Source organism: Bombus bifarius, unplaced genomic scaffold (assembly GCF_011952205.1).
Source record: "Bombus bifarius isolate JDL3187 unplaced genomic scaffold, Bbif_JDL3187 scf7180000008062, whole genome shotgun sequence".
Taxonomy (NCBI): Eukaryota; Metazoa; Arthropoda; class Insecta; order Hymenoptera; family Apidae; genus Bombus; species Bombus bifarius.
This window is the reverse complement of record NW_022884426.1, coordinates 581,706-603,243: the sequence shown is the minus strand read 5'-3', so window position 1 is coordinate 603,243 and position 21,538 is coordinate 581,706. Positions and strand designations below refer to the sequence as shown.

The 21,538-nt window shown below is 43.7% G+C and overlaps 2 protein-coding genes and 1 pseudogene across 6 annotated transcripts in view; 2 read left to right on the top strand and 1 right to left on the bottom strand.

The window, feature by feature from the left end:
* Positions 1–46: 46 nt before the first annotated feature.
* On the top strand, positions 47–630 carry LOC117208394 (annotated as a pseudogene).
* Positions 631–1,094: 464 nt separating this feature from the next.
* LOC117208350 (importin-9) lies at positions 1,095–6,253 on the top strand. 4 transcript variants are annotated; one of them, XM_033449491.1, is made up of 14 exons: positions 1,173–1,239; positions 1,707–1,802; positions 1,872–2,253; positions 2,335–2,568; positions 2,644–3,013; positions 3,090–3,334; positions 3,438–3,699; positions 3,784–4,103; positions 4,176–4,395; positions 4,487–4,758; positions 4,882–5,290; positions 5,515–5,663; positions 5,743–5,809; positions 5,935–6,253. In XM_033449491.1, exons 3-14 carry the CDS (start codon positions 1,927–1,929, stop codon positions 6,147–6,149), a joined length of 3,090 nt encoding a protein of 1,029 aa, XP_033305382.1. In that variant the 5' UTR covers positions 1,173–1,239; positions 1,707–1,802; positions 1,872–1,926; the 3' UTR covers positions 6,150–6,253. The 4 variants fall into 4 exon arrangements, with proteins under 4 accessions (XP_033305380.1, XP_033305382.1, XP_033305381.1 ...); XM_033449490.1 differs by having other exon boundaries at positions 1,869–2,253; XM_033449489.1 differs by lacking the exon at positions 1,173–1,239 and adding an exon at positions 1,095–1,151 and having other exon boundaries at positions 1,707–2,253.
* A 222-nt stretch (positions 6,254–6,475) lies between these two features.
* LOC117208351 (PDZ domain-containing RING finger protein 4) overlaps positions 6,476–21,538 on the bottom strand; it is a 58,490-nt gene continuing 43,427 nt past the window's right edge. The window contains exons 2-7 of one of the 2 annotated variants that reach the window (XM_033449492.1): positions 10,899–11,279; positions 9,954–10,124; positions 9,347–9,445; positions 8,973–9,008; positions 7,447–8,898; positions 6,476–7,351 (exon numbers count right to left, since the gene is read on the bottom strand). In XM_033449492.1, the coding sequence (XP_033305383.1) occupies positions 6,971–7,351; positions 7,447–8,898; positions 8,973–9,008; positions 9,347–9,445; positions 9,954–10,124; positions 10,899–11,279 (2,520 nt within the window). In that variant the 3' untranslated portion in view covers positions 6,476–6,970. The remainder of the gene's footprint in view (positions 7,352–7,446; positions 8,899–8,972; positions 9,009–9,346; positions 9,446–9,953; positions 10,125–10,898; positions 11,280–21,538) is intronic. The other variant, XM_033449493.1, reaches the window with a different exon arrangement.

Below are 21,538 nucleotides of genomic sequence, written 5' to 3'. Positions count from 1 at the left end.
GAACATGATAAAGGAAGAAATTACACACTTCCAGCGATTTTTGTAAATGTCGTGCAATTCCAAGAATTTCTCGAAACCCCGAAATTTTTTGCTCCTCGAGAAGTATTTCGGCCGGTTTTACAATTTTGTATCAGGAAGTGGCATGACTCCAGCAGTTCTTGGAAATGTCATCATTCATATTCCGGGAATTTTTTGAATTTGGAGTTTTCGAGTTTTTGAAGAAATTTTTCGTCAAAATCATAATTTTGTATCAGGAGAATATAATCTTACAAAAGGTGGCACTGTTTCAAAAATGGTTACTAATTTTATTTATACAGTTATTAGTTGAGTACCATTCAAAAATGTTGCTTCTTATTAAGTTTCATGGGATCACCTGCAAATGGCACCACTATGTCAAAAACAGGATACCCACTAATGGTATGTAATTAATTAATTAGGAAAAAATCTGAATAATATTATACAAAAATAATTTCTGGGAGTTTGATTTGATTCCTGAACTGATCTGGACGTCGCCCTACAGACAAAATTTCACTTTTCAATTTCTTCATGAAAATATTAGTTCCACTATTTCACCACTAGGTGGTTATTGGACAACTTTTTAAACTTATAACATCTTATTACTAAAAAACTGGGGGATATTTAGACAAAACAAATTTTAAATAATTTTTTGATTCTAAATTTTCATTTGAGCTTCGAAAGTTAAGAAACCCTACCTAGGAGCTGAAAAATTGGAATTTTTTAATTTTGCTACTTATCGATTGAATATAATTAATTTATATTACCAGATAAATATCTCAAAATTAAATAATGAGAACGATATGGTTATTAAGGCCGGTGAATTTGATTTTTCACGTTCTACAAACAATATCGAGAAGTAAATTTAATTTTTTATTTAAAAAAATACTGAGAACCTAGAAATTTCGTGAAAAAGATGACATGGAAGAAAGCTATTTCCATCATATGGATATATATATATATATATATACATAGATATATATATATAATATGTGACATTTTATACAATAGTCGTATGACTTTATTCTGAGAAATTTTTTCATACAATAGTAAATAAGATAGGTATTTAAATGATTTCGTTTAGTTGGGTATATGTACATGTGTGGGTAATATCCACTGGATATGTACATACGCTGGTAAGAATTAATTTCTGAATTGCAAGACGCGCGTGCACAAATACATTGATGTTCGATATGTCGTTTTGTACTGTTATACTTCAATCGCGTACGTATGATTTCGATTATAGAAACTTATAAAGTTATCAGTAGTACGCATTTATTGTTACAAAGGAATTTCAAATTAAATAAATTACACGTATAAACGTTTTATTCACATAATATTAAGAGTGAGAAGCATTCATTTTTTATCTTTATATTATCTCAGATATGGTTTAACCTTTTGTGTCATTCGATTAAGCCGGCTTTGTCCGCAAGTCAGCATATGGAAAATAAAGTAAATTATTTGTCATCTAAATTTCTTTCCAACTTTATGTATTTTAATAGTAATTCGTTTCATTAGGTACAAGTGGTTTGCTCTAACACAAGTTATATACACGTTGATCTCTTTTAGGTTGTATAACTATTAATTAGCAACAATGTACTTATTTTTGTCATTTGATTTTTTACTTATCTTCATATGAAATTTCCTTTACCTTTTTGTTATATTTATAATAGTTATTCTATTATTTGCAGAGAAATTATTTTTGAGAGATTAAGATGATTGGTAATGTTAAGAAGTACTTGTACTAGCAATAGAACAATAATAATTTACCAAGGACATGTGCTCAGGTAAATGAATATCATATAAATTGAATGTAAAATTAAAAATATAGATTCTAATTGTATTATAAAAAGAAGCATTTAAGGAATAAAAAATAAGGGAGCAGAAATTTTTGCAATAAGCACAATTACGATGGACGTTCAAGGTTCACTGAGAGAAGCTTTGTATGAAACTTTAAGTGGTATTTTGTCTCCTCATACAGAGACTCGTCAAGCAGCAGAACAGAGAATTCAAGCATTAGAAGTGACAGAAGAATTTGGTATACATTTAACGGAATTTGTAGTAGATCCAAATGGGCATTTACCTATTAGACAGTTAGCTTCTGTATTGTTAAAGCAATATGTTGAAACTCATTGGTCTTCCGTGGCTGAGAAATTTCGGCCTCCTGAAATAAAGTATGCAACAAAGGAAAGAATCAAAGAGTTACTGCCAATAGGTCTCCGTGAGTCCATTAGTAAGGTAATCCATTAATAATTATGTATATGTATATACGTTGTACATATTACATGTAAAAATGTTTTATTTCGTTACATATTTCAGGTACGTGCAGCAGTAGCTTATGCGATATCAGCAATTGCACACTGGGACTGGCCAGAAAATTGGCTCGGTTTGTTTGATATACTTGTCAGCTGTTTAAGCGGGGAAAGCGAGTATGCCGTTCATGGAGCTATGCGGGTTTTAACAGAATTTACTTCAGACCTTACCGATAACCAGTTGCCTAATGTGGGACCAGTAATCCTTCAAGAAATGTATAGAATATTTCAAAGTGAAAATGTAAGTTAATTATTTTATCAAGCATTGATTCGCAACAATAATAATAATAATGATGATGATTATTTATGCCTTTAGCAATATTCCATTAGAATTCGTGGTCGTGCCGTTGAAATTTTTACGACGATCGCGTCATTAGTTGCTGTTACGGAACTGTTCCAAAAAGGATTTGCGGAGCAATATTTACAGCCCGTTATACCCATGTTTTGTGAAAAATTCGTTTACTGTTTACGACTGCCTGATGGTTCAACTTGCGATAGTGGTCTTAAAACTGATGTTATCAAAGCTATAAATTGCCTAGTTACCAGATTACCTAAATACATCGCAACTTTTTTACCTCAAATGCTACCGCCCTTTTGGGAAACTTTAGTGCAAAGCGCGAAGCTTTATCAGGAAGAATTTGTAAATGGCGAGGGAGATACAAACGAGAAGGAAGTTGATTCAGATGGTAATCTTTGCATTTGCAGTCTTAATTTGTAATCGTTTAGGATTAATCTATTTTCAATCTGCTTTGACGTTTGCAGGTGAAATAATTAATTTTAATAATTTGATCATTGCCATATTCGAGTTTGTTCATTCTATTGTGGATCGTAAACGATTCTCAAATCTTTTGGATAGTTTCTTACAAGAAGTAATGTATTATTTAATCATTTTTATGCAAATAACCGACGATCAAATTGAATTATGGACAACTAACCCCAACCAGTTTGTGGAGGAAGAGGACGTACTGACTTACAATGTTCGTATTTCAGCGCAAGAACTCTTAACGGTAAATATATGTTTTCTAGGGAACAATTGGATTAGTTTTGTTGATAATAATAGAACGTTTAAACTGAATTTCTTTTCTCTGTAATTAATTTGTTCGAATGCAGGCTTTAGTAAATTATTCTGAGGAAAAAGCGGTAAATGCACTTTGCGAAGTTGTAACGCGTCACATCGAAGCAACTAGTAGATTACAGACTGCAAATAATGGAAGCGGAAACAGTGAAACGTGTTGGAAATTACGAGAATCGTCTATTTTAGCCCTAAGTAAAGTAAAAGATATCGTTGTGGAGAGGCATAAAACTGGAATGCTTCAATTCGATATTATTAGATTTTTAGATACGATCGTTTTAGCTACTTTAAAGGATTCAGGTATCCGATATTCAATAAAATGACAATTGTTTCTACTTCGGTATTCATTCGTTTGTCGTTTCGTATCGTCCCGGCAATTTTTAGGTTCACCGCCGTTACTTCTTGGCCGTTGTTTGTGTATTGGTGGCAAATACGCTGAAATAATGCCACCAGAAATGAGTTCACGTTTCCTGGAGGCAACTGTTAATGGTTTACAGGAGAATCAGCCTTCGTGTATCCGCATCAGTGCAGTAAAAGCTATTTACTGGTTTTGCAAAGCTTCAGTGGCGGAGAATAACAATACTCTCGGCAATATTATACGATCGCATTTGCCGAACATATTTCAAGGACTTTTCAATATAGCTAATCAAACATCCACGGAAATTTTTACACTAGTAATGGAAACTTTTCAAGTGTTGGTTTCGGTAATGTTCAAGTTATCATCTTTCTTTGCCTTTATCCATCTTCGTTGCATCAGGTTTTGCTTGTTTTTACAGTTGGACAAAGCATTTACCGCTTCAGTAGAAAATAAGATTTGCCCCTTAACTATCGCTGCATTTTTGAAGTTCTATAGCGATCATGATATTTTGTACATGTGTCAAGACATATTCAAAAATCTGACACAAAATCCTGACTGTATAGGACCATTACAAACACGTTTGATACCAACGTTAACCAGTATGATGGCCGTATCGCCTATGGATAAATTAAAAGACGGTAAGTCTTATTAAAAATTAGACATACTTGGATACAGGCAGTAACATGACATGAAAATTGTAATTATTCGTTCCGATTGTTTGTACAATAGAGAGATGTCGGAACGTAGCTCTAGATGTTTTGCAAGTATTGGTGCATTACTCTCCTAAACCACTGAGCAGCGCGTTAGTCGAAACTGCATTTCCTGCTGCGTGCCACTGTATTCTGAATTCGGAAGACAACGAAACGTTGCAAAGTGGCGGGGAAGTGATACGAGCTTACCTATCGGTCGCGGCTCGGCAGGTGACGGTACATCGAGACAATGACGGTCAAACGGGTTTACAATACATACTGCAGATCATTGCTCAGCTATTGAACCCGCAGGTAACTTGACAATCCTGATTCAACGGTTAGATCCGCCTCTGTTGATTTATTCCACCAGATGATCGACACATAATCTATATTATAAACGAATTGATTTTTTAACGAGGCGCGTGGCATTTGTAGTCGAGCGAGTTTACAGCGACTTTTGTCGGACGATTGGTGACGACGTTGATTAGGAAAGCGGGAAACACATTGGGCGAAAATCTCGATCTATTATTGAAGGCTGTGTTGAGCAAAATGCAGCGAGCTCAGACGTTGACTGTGGTACAAAGTTTGCTCATGGTATACGCTCATCTCATAAACACAGAGTTTGACGCTGTCCTAAATTTTCTATCAACCGTACCCGGTCCGACAGGACAAAGCGCTCTCACTTTCGTGCTCTCCGAATGGGTCACAAGGCAACACCTGTTTTTCGGTAAATACGACCGAAAGGTAGCAACGGTCGCGCTTTGCAAGATATTGGAGTACGGCGTTACTCACGACGATAGTCGATTGAACGAGATCATAGTCAGGGGAGACCAAGTATTCCCAGGTTCGTATTTGAAGCATCGTAGAGAATTTGATAACGAAAACGTTCGGACGAATTAAACGCGTTACGAGCGTACACAGGGAAAACACTTTGATCGTTGTTTCTTTCTTTGTTAATCCTTTCGAATGTTTATTTTCAATTCATTAATTTCATTAATTAGTACAAGATGTCGATAAAATATTTATCCCAAAAGAGCGACTGACTAATTAAAATTCGAGAATACGTAGGAAACGAAGAAGGCGTGAGGACTAGGAGTAAAGCCGAATCACAGCCTTATCACTGGACCACTATACCTGTTTTGGTGAAAATATTCAAGCTGATAATCAACGAGTTATCGAACGACATCGAAGCGATCGCCGCTGGTCATGACACGGATGTTAGTGATAATAAAGAATAATATTTTTCATATTTTATCTTTGTTTCACGGGTCGAACTAATCAGTCTTTAACGCGCAGGATTCATACAACGACGAAGACGAAGATGAGGTCACCTACTTAGATCCTGGCTACGAAAATATGATAGGTAAGTGGGGTACGATTCCGTGGTGTTTTCGGCACATCTTGATTCATTAATCTTTCTCGCTAACGTTAACGTTATAATATATTTTCGTTATTTAACACACGACAAATTATCGTTTTATGAATTAGTACTTGGAGAAACTGTGCCCGAAACTGAGGAAGACGAGGACGATCCGGACTTGCTGCAAGATTCCATCTATCACTTGAATCTGAATCAATATTTGCAAGACTTCCTATTAAATTTTTCGACTCACCATTGTTTTCCGGCATACATTCAGCATCTAAATATTCCGGAACGAAAGATTTTAAGCAGTTTAAACATCAACGCATCGTTCATGCAATAGATAGATGGATAAATAAGATGGTTAAATAGACGCATGAAGAGATATACGTATGTCGATAATCAGGAATTTCGAATTTCGTAATAAAATATGTGATTCTTCGTATATATATGTGTATGTATATATATACGTATATATATTATATATATTTTTGTTACGGCACATTTTACCTGTTTTACATTGTTCGCGTGGCAACTCGACGTTTCGCATGGTCCGATCGACGACTCGCGTGCAAAGAAAGATGGCACGAAGCGATGCAAACATTCTTTTCCTTTTATCCTTCTCTTACAGTAGGTCGCAGGGCCATGATTCACGATTTTCACCCGCGATTTATTCATACCATCGTTACGTTTATTGTACATATCTACAAAAGCGTACTCGTTCTATTTTCTTTGTCTGCAAAAGTTTCAGCTCGTGTAAAATAATCTACATACATTTATTATATCGTTATACGAAAAATATGTACAACCTTGTTCGTATTTACGCTACTTCCACGACACGAGCATTACACGACTCGCTTCAGTTACTGCGAATTGAAAACGAGATAAAGCTGCTCGGTCATGGTTTTCGTAGCCCTATAACACGAAAATGAAACGACGAGATCGACGCGCAAAGAGGAATGGAAACTCGTGGAGCGGTGATAGGATAACGTGTGGATCAAATATATAATTACAAGTTTGATTATAATTACGGAACCTGAAAAACGATCGAACAGTGACGAGATCATCCGTGGCAAGACAAATATAACGCGACAAAAGGAAACACGCAGGAACAAGGAAAAAGTCACTTTTCGTCGTTTCCTTGGATATCGCGGGTCATACGGTTCAAACGGTCGTTACCGAAAGAAGACCCATCAGTTTGCCACCGGTACCGGGACCTCCCGCGCTACCGATTCTGTTTCCATGAACCAACATCTCCTGAACGGTAGTAAAATCGTCCAGGGTGTTCTTTTTACGAGCCATTTTTTTGTGACTCAGTTCCACGATATTCAACGGTTTCTTCGGAAGCTTCTCGTGCTCGCCATGCTCGCACGTCAACAATTCGTTGGTCTGCTGCATTTGAAGCTGTTGTTGCTGTTGTTGCTGCTGTTGTTGAAGTTGTTGCTGTTGCTGTTGCTGCAGCTGAAGTTCTTGTTGTCTCTGTTTGCGTTCGCGAGCACGTTCCAGCTGTCTCTTACGTTCCTCCTTGGTCCAGTATCTGCCAACCTGAAATACGAACGAATAGATAAGAATTACAGCTTATGGAAAAGGGAGGAAGAGAGAAGAGAGATAAAAGGTTGGCCTGAATTCGATGCTGTCACCTTCACTTCCGACATGGTGTCGTCTTCCGTGCTGTGACCGGCTCGCTCTTCCGATATTTTGATCGCCCTATTTCTCAGAATGCGATTCCTGACTGGCCTCCGAGCGATGTACCTGGTTCCGTCCGCTCTCCTCTTCACTTTCCACTCCATCTGCACGTCGTTCGCTTTGTCCTCCGGGGGTATCCAGGAACTGGACGCGCACACCTGCTGACTGCCGACAAACTGGTACCGAGTCAAATTCGGTGCTTGAAAATTACCATGAGACCTGGACTTTTTCGCAGTGCCACCGGCAGCGACCGCGGTAACGCTGCTGCTCTCTCTAGATCCACCGATGGTCGAGTTTCTCCGGTCGAGAGCCTGCTTGAACAGCTGCTGTTGCAGAAGCATCGTTTGCTGAAGGTTAGCCATGTTCGTGTACATAGTATCCGCAGGCAAGTTGGTTGGATCCGTCGCACGATCTCTGTAATAATGAGAACTCGAGCCTCTCTTGTTCGATTGGTTCCTTGTCTGTCTGTTGGTGAACGCGGGGCACGTGCAACCGAGCCTCTGTTGTTGCTGCTGTTGCTGTTGTTGCTGTACAGCCAACGCTTTCGGGGGGCAAAGCACCAGTGTACTTTTGTGATGATCCCTTTCACCGCGTTGCAATTCTAACGTGAGCGGATTGCTGTTGCAGGATTCTCCGGTGTTGTACGCGCTCGAGCTATCCTTCTCCTCGCCCGAGCTGTTGCTCTTCGACGAACAGTACCATCTTCCACTCTGGTTCGCTTGGTTCTGCGAGTATTGAATTACCGTGTTCGACGTGGTGGTATTTGCAGTAGTCGTGATAGCGATCGCGATGGTAGAGACGATGGTCGTCGGTGGCGGAGGGACGGTGGTGATGGTTGGCTGCGCAGTAGCGACGACGCTAGAAGTATGATTCGCATGATGCCAATGTCTGTGATGTTCATACGGCGACGAGTAGATCGGTTCGCTGTCAGACTCTGGTATAGTCTCGTAGATGTGTTCTGTTTCGCTCCACACGTGATTCGAGTAAGCGTCTGCCAACCTAACCGCGATCGTTCCTCCTCCTCCGCCTCCGCCTCCGCAACCTGTTTGCGATTGACCGCGCACACAGAGACCCTCCATCTTCTTCGAGCAATCCTTCAACGTCTCCTGCATCCACTGCTTGCGATCGTGATCCGCGTGTCGCGCAGGCGACGCAGCGTTTCTACCGGAAGATTTTTGCGACGTTTGGGAAGAACAGCTCGAAGAAGGGGTGTTGTTGTTTGCTTGGTGTCCAAGCGTGTGACAGGGCACCGGTGGAGGCGGTGGCGGCGGCGGCCTCAACGTCGAACAGTCCTCTTCCGTGTCTTTGGTCCGTTCCTCCGTCTGCTGTTGCTGCTGTCGAATCAGCTGCTCGATCAGGCTGTTCTGATAGGAAGGCAGATGGTCCGGCGAAAGCAGCGGCGATCCCTGCACAGAGACCAGAAGGATCTATGAATTTGTAACGAGTATCGGAAATACGGAGGACGATCGTCCCTACTCACCCGAGGGTACACGCGCCTCTCCTTGTAATCGTCCTCCTACGAGAGGAAAAGAGGAAAGAAACAGTTTTCGAAAGATCAAAGTCTGATAAAAGGATCGGCTAGCCGGTGGAGTACGTTAGAACGAATTACGTACGAGGCTGGTTGGTTCCTTTCAACTTGCAACTATATCGATCGTAAACCGCGTTAGAAAAGAAGAAGGCATCTTCTATAAATATTTTTTCGTATCTGATGCAGCAATTTGACTTTACTGGCAAAAGTTGCTCGTTACGATGTTCGTCTCTTGGAGTTCGTTTTGAAGGCGTTCGTTGTAGCATACTTTACCATACTTTGATTTTCTTAGCATCGTATTTCAGTAGCCCACAAAGAGATCTTACCTGATAAAGGCATCGACTGACGAGAATGGTCACGGCGTTTTTCGTTTCGGCGAACAGGTTCTCCGTTTGTTCTTTGTTCGCCACGTCCTTTCCGTTCACCTGTAACACGAGTAACGTGGTTTAGTGCGGAAACGATGGTCGCAACGTGTTTTCGTGGCGAAGTTTCATCGCTGTTGAAACGAGTTTGATCGCTCGTCGATGTATAAGAACGAAGAAATTTCGACGAAGAACGGCGGAATAATTAGAATTCGTTCGTTTGGTTGTTCGCGGAAATTTCCTATTCAGCGCGATCGTAGTCTGGTTCTTCTGGAGCCTCGCGAACTGTAAGAGAATTTTTCTGCCGCAACGACGTTGCTCGACGGATTCGCGGAAACGTGGAAAATCGAGGGAAGAAATCCGTGACACGGTGGGTCGTTCTTCCATCCGATTTCCCTCGAGCGAAGCGCAAAGTCTTTGTTCCGCGATTACGATCCGCTTAACGAGATTAGAAGGGTAGCAGATTGGAAGGAAATCGCGAGGAGAAAACGCGATGAGCTCGTCCGGCTGGTTCTCCCGTAATCGAATCAACCGCTTCGATTCGTCGTAGTCCGCGGTCTTCGCGATTTACCCTCAAGATTTGGTCGCCTTCTCGCAATCGGCCATCGCGCGCTGCCAGACTTTCAGGAACTATTTCCGAGATGTAGACCTCGGTGTCGGCGTCTTCGCTGCCGGATCCGGAACTGTAACACACCGTGAGTCCTAGCTTCTCGGCGCTGCCCGCCTTCCGCAACGTCACCTCCTGTAATTGTCCTTTCGTTACAAATTCGTCCAATCTCGAACGTTAAAAAGAAAAAATATTTCCACGTACTCTTTTTCTCCGATCGACTGTCTTTCCTTCTTCTTTTTCTCTTTATCCGATTCTACGTACGTTTCATTTTCGTAATCGAACGATGAGAAATTTAATTAGACGTTACCAATTAACACTTTACCGACCGCCAACAACTCAACAACCTACGCACGTCCGACCGGCATCTCAGGCGCAGATTCTCCCTCTCTTTCGATTTAAACTCTCCAATACCATTCTTTTTGTTCATCGCGAACGATACGTTTTTTAAATTGGTATAAAACTGTGGCAGCTTACAAAGCAACGCAACTGACGCAAGGTACATTAGTATTAAATAACAAATTATTGCTCAAATAATGAGAAAGATTGTTGTCGATAAAAAGCCGATTAATAGGCCATCGGTCGGTAAGCGTCGGTGACAAAAAACCGATTATTGGCCATCGGTCGGTAAAGTGTTAATCGATACGTACACCATCTGCTCGAAAATCTACGGACGCTTACTCGTCTCGTAAAATTACAAGTAGAAAGATTCGTCGATTCGTAATATCGCAAGCAACGATCGGCCATTGTTGACAAGAATCGGTCAGAATGTTCACGGTGACTACGTACTTAGGAACGAAGATGTACACGCGTTAAATTAAAATTATTTAAGAAACGTCCATCGACCTGTATGTCGTTCGGATAGTTGCTGTGTCGTCCGATAGCGCGTGTCATTTCCGCCTAACTTACCTCGAAATCGATGTCGTGCGCGAGAAAGTCCTCGAAACTGTCGTTTGGCTGCTCGTCGACGACCGGCAGCAGTTCTTCTTCCTCGGTCTCGAGAAGTCCGGCCCAGTCGGTCTGTACCGCGGTCGACACCAGATTCGAACAGGTGTTGATCGCGTGTTGATCGCGTTTATTGCCACCTTCGGCCGTTCTCTCCCATTCTTTCTCCGGTTCTGTGCTTCGACTCTCTTGTTCCTTCCATCCGGTTCGCTGACTATGCTGTTGCTGTTGTTGCTGTTGAGTTGGCTGTCGTCGCAATACCTCGACGATGATCGGTTCTTGGGCCGATTGAAAGCAACGCACTGCGTCTTCGTGACTCGAGTTCGATACATCTTGACCATTTACCTGCAACAAAGCGAGCAAACTGCACATTAACTAGAACTAAATCGGATCTGCGTTTGATCGCGAATATTGAGAAAAGTAACGCGATAGCGGAGGAACCGGGTTGTCTTTACGGTTGGCAAATATCAATAGGCGCGACGAGGTCAATTGGCAAGAGAGCGGAGAGAGAGTAGAGTGGAAAGAGCTTCTTCAGAGTCGTTTAAATGCGAGACAGAGGAGGATGACGGTGCAGCACGGCGCACGGTCTTTTATAACGACGTTCGAGGACGAATTTTCTGTACGATTCATTAACGGAATTACGGATATTCATCGCGTTTTTATCTCTTCCGGTTGGCAACGAGAGCCGTCATGGTGCTTGAGGATTTCAGCGGTGACCCAGTGAGCGGCTTTACGCGAAATCAAGAGGTCTCCGGTTTCTCGTTATTCGCTATTTCATGAAATTTCGTCTTCGTTTCCGTTGTCTCTTTTTCTTAAGTTCAAGTCAAGTTCTTTTCTTCGTTCGCTTGTCCCAAATCGCGAGTATCCGTACAACGATGTCGCCGTCTATAAGCAGGCTCTTTCGGCCGAGATATACACAGACAACGTATACCATGCAACGTTAACGATTCATTTTTCCGCAAACAGAGCTGCATACGAAAGAATCGTCCGTAATTCGCTGCTCTATAATTCCTTTATCCTCTATAATTCCCGGTTGTACCATCGATTACGAGACCATCCTCTATAATCTCGCCGGAGAACGCGAGTTTCCTCGTTTCTCCGACATAGTCGTACAGCGTTGTTTGTCATAGTCGTCGCGGTTCCACGTATCGTTGCCAATAACTCGTCTTAACACCTTACCGACCGCTAGCTCAGGCGCAGATTCTCCCTAGCGCCGGTTCTGTTCCGGTTTAGACTCTCCAATACCATTTTTTTCGTTCATCGCGAACGGTACGTTTTTCAAATTGGTATAAAACTGTGGCAGCAACGCAACTGACGCAACTGAGCAAGGTACCTTTATACTAAATATCAAATTACTGCTCAAATAAAGAGAGAAAGATTGTCGGCGACATAAAGCCGATTAATAGGAAATCGGTCGGTAAAGTGTTAAAACGGAAGACACGCGTTAAGCTACAGACTAGCTCTGATGGTAAGATCGATACAAAACATGGATCCTCGGACCGATTCGGACGATAGATTTTTCTCTGGAGTAGAGGGCAACAGCGGCAGTCGTCACGGATAATAATACCTCCTAATCGGCGAATAATTGCCAGAGAAAAGCAAAGGAAAAACGGACGGGGACCGGAGTCGTTTCGACGCCAAGAAGTCAGTCTTTGTAATTTCTCGATCGATAGTTTACTCGCTTGTTCGTTCGTTGGTTCACTCGACTACCCAGTCGCTCGTCCTTTCGTTCCATTAGTCACGACCGAAGGATGCTTTCGACCGTTTTACGGAGAACACTCGAGAGCCCCCCCCCCTCCCCCCGCCGTTTTTATTCTTCGTCGAGGAAACGATCGACGCGTCTGCGTTTCGTCGAATCGTTACCAGAGACGCGTCGTTAACCGCGTCTTGGTCACGGTAATTCTATCCGAAAGCGATCCAAATCGAAAGACGATCGGTCGTTAAAATCGACGTTTCTATTCCCGAGTGCGGAATCGGAATAGCAATATTCTTTTAGTTTTATTCGACGAGAAGAAAGAATATGTGTGCCGAGAACCATAACAGAGAGAGAGGCGGAGATTATTAAAATATTAAAGTAATTCGAAACTTCCTACTTTAGTCGACGCCCACTTGGATACAGAACTCAGATAATCGTAGAAGCTCGCAACGTACTTATTCGAACGAACCTCGTCGTCGAATGTTGAAAGCGCTGCGCTCGATTCTAATACCTGAAATCCGCGAAAAAAGCAAAAAACGGCCGAATACTTTGGAACGTTTGTCGGTGAAAAATCAAGAATTTCCACGCGCCCCAGGGAAACAATCCTATCCAAGCAAGAGGAACGCTTTCGCGCGGCTAAAACGCAGAGCAAACGTTCGCGAATTGCGTAAATCTTCCCTCTTGGAACGAGCTACGTCGCTGTCCCGCAAACAGACTTATCACGATGCGCCGCGTTCCCCGTTGGCCGTTACTTTCTCCCCTTTCTCTCTCTCTCTCTCTCTCTCTCTCTCTCTCTCACTTCTTAACACGCAAACAACGAGCGAGTATTTCAAACTCGCGAAATATATTTCGCGCGATATGTCCCGCGCGAAAAAAATATCGTTCGTGCTCGCAAGGTGATTAGAGCGAGATGACGAAAGCGAGGGGGAAACCGGGGAAAGGAAAAAGGAGAGAGAGAAAGAGAGAGAGAGAGAGAGAGAGAAAGAATGGGATCGGAAACGGGAATGGGAAAAGCGAAAAGGGACGAGGCGGCAAAGGTACGGGAGGAGAGAAAAAAGGAGATTGAGAGAAGAGAGAAGCGACAGAGGGCAAAGGTAAGGGCGTAAGAGAAGGTAAAGCAGGGGCGAGCACCAAGGCGCGGGAAGAGGCGAACAAGCTGGCATTTCTGTCGGCAAAGCGCGGATTGTGAGGCAGGTGGTGAGGGAAGTGCAGGGTGAAGGAATCGCGTACAAGGAAGGAAAAAGGGAGCCGTCAAGCAGTCGCTGGCGTTCCGTAAACACGGAAGTCTGAAGTAGTCGGGCTTTGAACACCGACGACTACCGAACGGTGACGACGGCGACGACGACGACGACCGCTACGACCACGACAAACGTTCTCAAGACGATCGCAATTACGGTAGTCGAAATCACTGGAAAATTCGTACTCGTTTAAATTTAAGCTTTTTCCGCATCGCGCGTTTTCCTCGTTTCGAACGGTCGTAATATACAAAACCGGCCGACCAGCGACTACGCGTTCTGTTTCGTTTTGGCTGGCGTGGCGGCATGGCACGCGCCAACATCGCCCCGAAATCTTCCAAAGTATTAATAGGAATCGTAAATTTGAACCTTCTCCTTCTTCGTGATATCGCGTCGACTCGGTCCCACCCCTGTTCATCGACATCGCCGAGGGTAAGGTTTTTGTAGCTCTTGCACGTCGGACGACTACGAGTCACTGACTCACCGACCGACGAAGCAGCAACCGAGCTGCTACGCTTAAATACGTTAAGGTGAGGTTCCGTGTATTTGCGTGGGACGCGTACGTTTCACGCGAACGCAACAGCTGAAAACCATTTGAAAGCGTGTTCCGTAGCGGAAGATGTCGTACACGTATTGCAGCGAAGCATCTAACATCGATAGGAAATCTCTGTGGTTGTGTTGCACCGAACGCGTACAGACACGGATCTCTGACGCTTATGGGAAATACGTGCTGCGTCTACTCGCTTTCGCCTCGGAAAATTACGGATTACCGCGAACCTGCGTCTCTTAACGTTACGTCTCGCAAAGAATCCTACCTATATTTCCACGGATTTCTACAAATATCTTAGGGGGAAGTTCGCTCTGTATCGATAATTTCGTTCGTCGTTGCGTACGCAGCTTGGTATTTATTATTATCTAATATTTATGCAGGCTCCGCGAATCGTATTCAGAGTCGTACGTTTGGAACGCGCAGGAGCACATCGTCGAAATCAGACGAAGATAATTAGCTTCGTCCGTCGAATCTCGCCCATCGGGATTTCAACGTCGATAAGGATTCGCGTCAAGACGGAAATAAATCGTAAATCGCGGTGACGCTGATCGGCGCCGTCGCGGAACGAACTTTGCAACTTGCGCGATTTCGCGATCTCGCGTCGGTAAAAGTTGTTTCGTTTCCATGGATTCGATGGAGTTGGCGTAAACAGGATGAAGGGGAGGTTTCGCGGAGGAAACGCGATAATCGCGATCAGACGCCGCTAACCGGACGCGGACAGAGACGGACGAGGGATAATTTAAAATCGCGCTTCCGCCTTATCTCGGCGACGCTTATCCTCGCACCCGTCCTACAGTTCTTCACTTTCGCCCTTCGTTCCTTCGCGGTTCCCTTGATCCTCCGGATCGTTATTTATACGCCGTGAAAGCAACTTTCCCTCTTGGTCTCGTTCATCCGCTTCTCCAAACCGCGAATCGAATTTTCAGACGAAACGACGTTGGAACCGTGCCTCGCGATCTTTAGGCTAATTTCGCGCAGAGATTCACGGCCATCTGTTGGTTTATTCAAAGGCTACGGAATCTTAACACTTTACTGACCGCCAGCGGTTCAACAACTCAGTTTCGGTTTAGACTATCCGATACCATTCTTTTCGTTCATCGCGAACGGTGTTTTTCAAATTGATACAAAACTGTGGCAGCCTACAAAGCAACGCAACTGACGCAAGGCACCTTAGTATTAAATAACAAATTGCTGCTCAAATAATGAGAAAGATTGTTGGCGACAAAAAGCCGATTAATAGGCTATCGGTCGGTAAAGTGTTAACCGTTTGAGTCTCAGGGGCTTTGAAAAACCACTGTCGAAAAATGCCGAACAGCGCGATGGCGAAGAGAAACAAGCGGCGCAATATCGCTCCTCATATTTGTTATTTTATGAAATACATCCGTATTATTATGTATGAATACTATTAGTTTATAAATATTTCAAGTTTTGTCCGATAAACATTATTGAGAAGATAACTATGGCGGCACTCGACCACGGAACTTTCCTATGGCTTCGCGACACAAAGCGCTATACCTTCAAAGCGTAAGGCCGACATGCCTAGTCATGTACCATCGATATCCCTACGGTTCTTTCGCCGAATATTCGAAAGAATGCATACGCGGCAACTGTCGCGGACATCTAACAAACGCGTGCATAGTGGGGATATCGAGGGGCAACAAAGAAAAGAATTCGCTTGGTTTCGAACAAAAGATTCATTCTGCCTCGAGCTGCGAAGTGCGAAAGGTCTAGCGTCATAGCGAAGCAAACACATTCGAGATACGTGATTGTTAACTCTTGATTGTTAATCGTTGACTGTTGATTGTTAATAGTTTAATAAACCTTTTTTGTTGAACATCAAGAGTGTTTCTTGTGGGCACCTTCATCAATAACAACCACCTCATAACAATGAAATACAGAACACCGTTCGTAGCGTTCGAACGTACTGGAACTTTTCGACGCAAAATCTAAACAGCGCGATCGCAGCGACTCAACCGGTTAAAACGAAGAAACCGTGACTCGACATTGCGATAAACATCTGCGCGCACGATTCTGACACTCGCGTCGTCAATTTCTCTACGATCTTTGTTCGTTTGCGAGCCTCGACAGCGTAGAGAAGAAAAGGAATCGTCGATAACCAGCTCGGACCAACCCTGGCCTTGCAACCTCGTGAAAATAGACTAATTCGGCGCAGAATGTGCAGTAGCAGGTTGGGTCAAACAGAAAGGTCGGTAAAAGTGGTCGGTCACTCAACGAGAGGTACTCGCGTAAAGTACAAACCGGCAGAGCTACGAGGCGACTGTTGCGAACTTCAATTTCTCTCCTACAGAGTCACTGATATTTGGCAACTAGCGATGAAAAGAAGCAAGAACGGATCACAACGATCGATCGTGAGTTCGATTGGAGCGGACGGCCGCGGCGTGGGCGGCGGGGTGCGTTTTTAATTGGTACGTGGAAAGCCTCGATATCGATCGTTGCCGCGTAAAGGCAACGTTATCGCTATTTGCTCTCCTCGCTCGAGCTTCCCTCTTTAATTTCCTGTCTGCGCGCAATTCCGAGCGAGCAACGTCGCGCGAGGAAACGTTTCGATTCGTTCCGTTGCTCGAAACCGTCCGAACCGAATCACGCAACGGCGATCAACGAGAAAAAGAAGGGGCTGCGCTGTTTTTCGTCGTTCTCCATAGACGCTTGCCAAGGTGCTCGACCAGCGGCGCAATTACGACCACGAGATTTCGGCCCCTAGTCGGACCTCATGGACGAAGATACAGAAAAGTGTGTACCTTTTTCTCTTCGCTGATGTCGCCACCGTGTTTCTCGTAGCTTGGACAGCGCATTGAAAATCGCCGAACGCGCGCGTTTTTCGAATGCGTTTACGAGACGTTCGCGACGCGTAGGTAGATTTGTGAAAACGCAAGGCTAATTCTACGCGAACAAACGTGTACGGAACCGTGTATCGGCGCATAAAAACAGTATTTCGCGTTTATCCCCGTAAGTAAAAACCGTAAAAGCACGATACTCGAGCCTGTCGATCTCGAGTCCCTGTATCATCCTTCTTCTCTCTGCCGTCGTTTTTTGTCCTTGTTTCTCGTAATTACTCTCTCCCTCTCGTTCACTTTACCACTTCCCTTCTCATCGTTTCTCTGGTTTTTCTTTTTTTATTTTACGGTAATACACGCTTATTAGTACACGGCCAGATGAACAGTTCAGTGGGCTTTTACGATCGATACTTCGATACGTCGATTCTTGGGAGAGAAAGACGTCGATAATTTCGCCGATAGCCACCGATATGGATAGATAGAGAGGGACGACGAAAATAACCGCGCCCACAGCGAAACGCGAGTGAGAAAATTGAACGAACAGGGGAAAATGCGTGCTGGCATAGGCCGAGAGCCATGAAAACGTCGGCAGATCTCGCGCTCGTCTATACGCCGACCCGACTCTAGACTCGGATTAACGGGAAAACCCCCGTTTCCGCTCTTCTCTCTCTTCCTCCTTCTCCCCTTGCCTCTTTCTCCTACTTTTCATCTACCTTCCCTCTCATCCCTTATATCCTCGCCAGGCAAGCCGAGGGAAAAAGCACAGCTTCGGTGCGAACGAGACAACGCCGGTTTGATTTTCCTCGTTCTCTTTCTTTTCTGCTCGGCAAATAATAACAAGTGCCGAGCGAGAAGAAGAGCGTAGTTCGGTACGCAAGCGAAACGTTTTAAGTCGCTCCCTTTCCGCTGTGACGAGCCAAGTGCCTCTTCTTCGGAAGGGCTCGTTACCTACACCCTGTTCTCCTTCGAACCTTAAACTTTTACCGCTTTTACCGTTATCGTCCTAGCTTCGTCTCGTTCCATGTCAACCTATTTCGTTCCTATCCCTTCGTCAGCCGATCTTTGCTTCTCTCAAAGTTCCTTCGGTGACTAACGCCTCGTTCGAACCAGTCGGATCGTTTCGACTCGACAAGAAACTCGACGAGATATTTTAATTGCTTACGATTTTCGAATCGCTATCTCTTTTGCGATGCGTTCTTATCCTATCCTTTCTACGACGCTCTTACCTTCTGTACGTTCGTACAAACCGTTGAAAAGTCGACTCTGTATATCGAGAAATACAGAAAACCGACGACGTCAAGGAACGTTGTGTCTTAAGTCTATCGTTGTTCGTATCGTCGCGACAAGACGAACAAATTTACGAAGACAAGCGATTCGCTCGTTCTCTAACTAACTGATCGCTTAACGAAGCTAAGATACCGAGGAAAAGTGAGATTTTTTAATCGGATTCGCATCCCGTTCGAGAGACTCGAACAAGTTCATCGAAGCCGAAAGTCAGTCGATCGTTGTACAAACGATACTGTACGGTACAACTGTAAACTTCGTTGTCAAAATCAACAAACGTTTCATTGGTGATCCCACTGCACCGTCACACGGGGATTCCAACGATCTTCTCGCCGAATCCCCAGCGACTAAAATCTAAAATCCAGCAGCGATCTATCCCGGAAGGTCCTATTTCGAATTTCTGTCGTTATCGAATTTTCTCGATCGCTTTCTCGCGGTAACCGCAGATCGTAAAATCGACGCGGGAAGGAGCCGAGCCGAGAAACCCCCGGGGCAAACGGTAACGAGATTCCACGTATTTTGGACGGTATCGCCTAGGGAATCGACGTTCGACGTTCCGTAGCCGATAGAATAGGCCGAGAACAGACAGGCGAGAGGAACGTCGCGCGAGACGAGACCGTCCAACGACCCTTCGTCTCTCATCCAGTCTCGCCTCGGTTCGCCTCGCCTCGCTTCGTCTCGCTCGTCCTTCTTCCCGTCGTTCTGTTTCGTATTTAAAAACGGCCCGTTGAGAAAACGAAAGCGACACAGGGGATCTTTCGGTTTGCGAAAGAACTGGCCAGAGTTAGGCGGGACGCGCGACTTGGGAACGGTCGTCTCTGGACGTAAACTCGTCTCGTCGCTGCAGCGCGGATTTTCAATGCGATTTCGTATTTTTACGAATATAACTAAAAAAGAAAAGAAAAGGGGTAAAAATGGAATCAGGCTCTAGAGATTCTCTTTCATCTTGAATATTTCATATATCTTTGCACGTTGATGATACAGATACCGTTGCTGATCGACGATTTAAGGAACTGCGCACTGCTGGCTTTGCCTTGGCGTATCTCGCGCTTTCTTTCGTTTGTAACTCTTCCAACGATCGACTGTTGCTCTTTTTCCGTTCTGATAAGAAACGGAGTCGACGCGCCGCTACGCGTGATTTGTACTCGCTTTTTGTCGAATTCATCGCGAAGGTCTGCAGCTGTCCCAGGCTGTCGATACGTGGTCCGTGCATCGTTGCTTCTAAGCGGACACGACGCGAGACAACCCTCGCGATTCTCCGCTTGTGCGCGATCTAGGGAGGAAAGGCGTACGAGACAAGGGTGGAACGAAATGAGGTGAAGAGCAAAGGACGAACGGATTACGTCGTCCAAGTGGACACCTCGGCCGTCCCCTTTGCACACCGATCGCGTTCCCTGCGTGTGGTCTTTGCTCATAATCAAAAGGAAAACCTATAATTTAAAGGAGAAGATCGCGTATCTGACCACGGTTTATAAAGAAGAGGGACGCGCGAGCGTACAGTGAGAGTCAAAAGCGAGTACGCGAGTTTTACAAAGACGCGTCATACGACGTCGGCTTACCTACGCACTTACCGACGTTCCTTTTCTTTTCTATTAATTCGTGTTTCTATATACCGCGTCAAACGACGCTTTTCTTCGCCAACGTTTAATATCTTCTCGATATTAGGGTTCAGAAGTCAATCGGTGTAAACCGCATTTCGCTAAAAGCAATTCGTATAACGTATGCAATTTAGTCGTTATAATACGATCTTTATAGCGCGGTTGTATCATAACGATACCATAAAACCGTTTCCTCCATCCGAAGTCTTTTTTTTATCCGAAGCGGGCAGGTTAATACTAGAACTACCACACCAGTCAAATTGACTGGTTTTACAATTTTATCTTAAAATTCCTACTTCGTGTTATATTTTTCTTCCGCGATGATGTAACGACTTTCGCGACGATAACTAAAGGAATAATATAATGAATTTTATTCTGTCTTTTATGTATTCAAACTGAAAATAATTTTGTATCAAGGCTACTTATACCAGTAGCAGTCAAAATGACTGGTACTTGTTAAAGTGTAAAAGGATCCTGCAATCTGTTTATCGAACCCCGATTAACCAGTTTCCTCGTTTTATACAACTTCCCACATGCTTTTAAAATTTGTACCACGTATCATTCGATATGATGATATCGGAACAATGGGATTATAACAGAGAAATACGGCGATTTAGTGAACCGAAACGAACCCTCGGCCAGAGGTCTACGTACGAAGAAATATCTAGTCCAGTATCCCGGCTCGTTCAGTTATATTCCGGATTTTCAATCCGTGGATCGTAACCTCTAGGAAGTCTTCAACTATGTTCCACGCTTTAAAGAATCCTGCTTATTAACACTAGAATTACCACACCAGTCAAATTGACTGGTCTTACAATTTTATTTTAAAATTCCTACTTCGTGTTATATTTTTCTTCCACGATGATGTAACGACTTTCGCAACGATAACTAAAGGATAATATAATGAATTTTATTTTGTTTTTTATGTATTTAAACTGAAAATAATTTTGTATCAAGGCTACTTATACCAATAGCAGTCAAAATGACTGGTTCTACAATTTTATAAATGTACCCAACCCTCGTTTAGGGATGATGGTCGCAGATGGAGTAACAATACAAAAATGTACTACATAACATGGTATTGCCTCCGTAAGAAAGTAATAAATCAATAAATATAAAAATATTCTATTACTACGTATTTTTTAAACACCAGTCATTTTCACTGGTTTTGGTAGAAATAGCTTCGTGTTAGCTATCGCTAGTTCTAGTGTTAAGACTCGCGCGCTTTCTGTCTGCCCCTAAATATTCGCCGCGTATTTTGCGACGCCCTGTAGAGTTTCTGCAGCGACGAACGCGTTTCAACGATCGCGGTTTCGTCCGCCGTGTCTCGCAGCTTCTCCAAGCGGATAACTATGCTTTTCCGCTCGATCATCCGTGCGAGAGCAATCGAGCGCGATCGCAGACGAGTAACGCGCGTGCCGGTCCGTTCGACGTTGCTCGATCTCG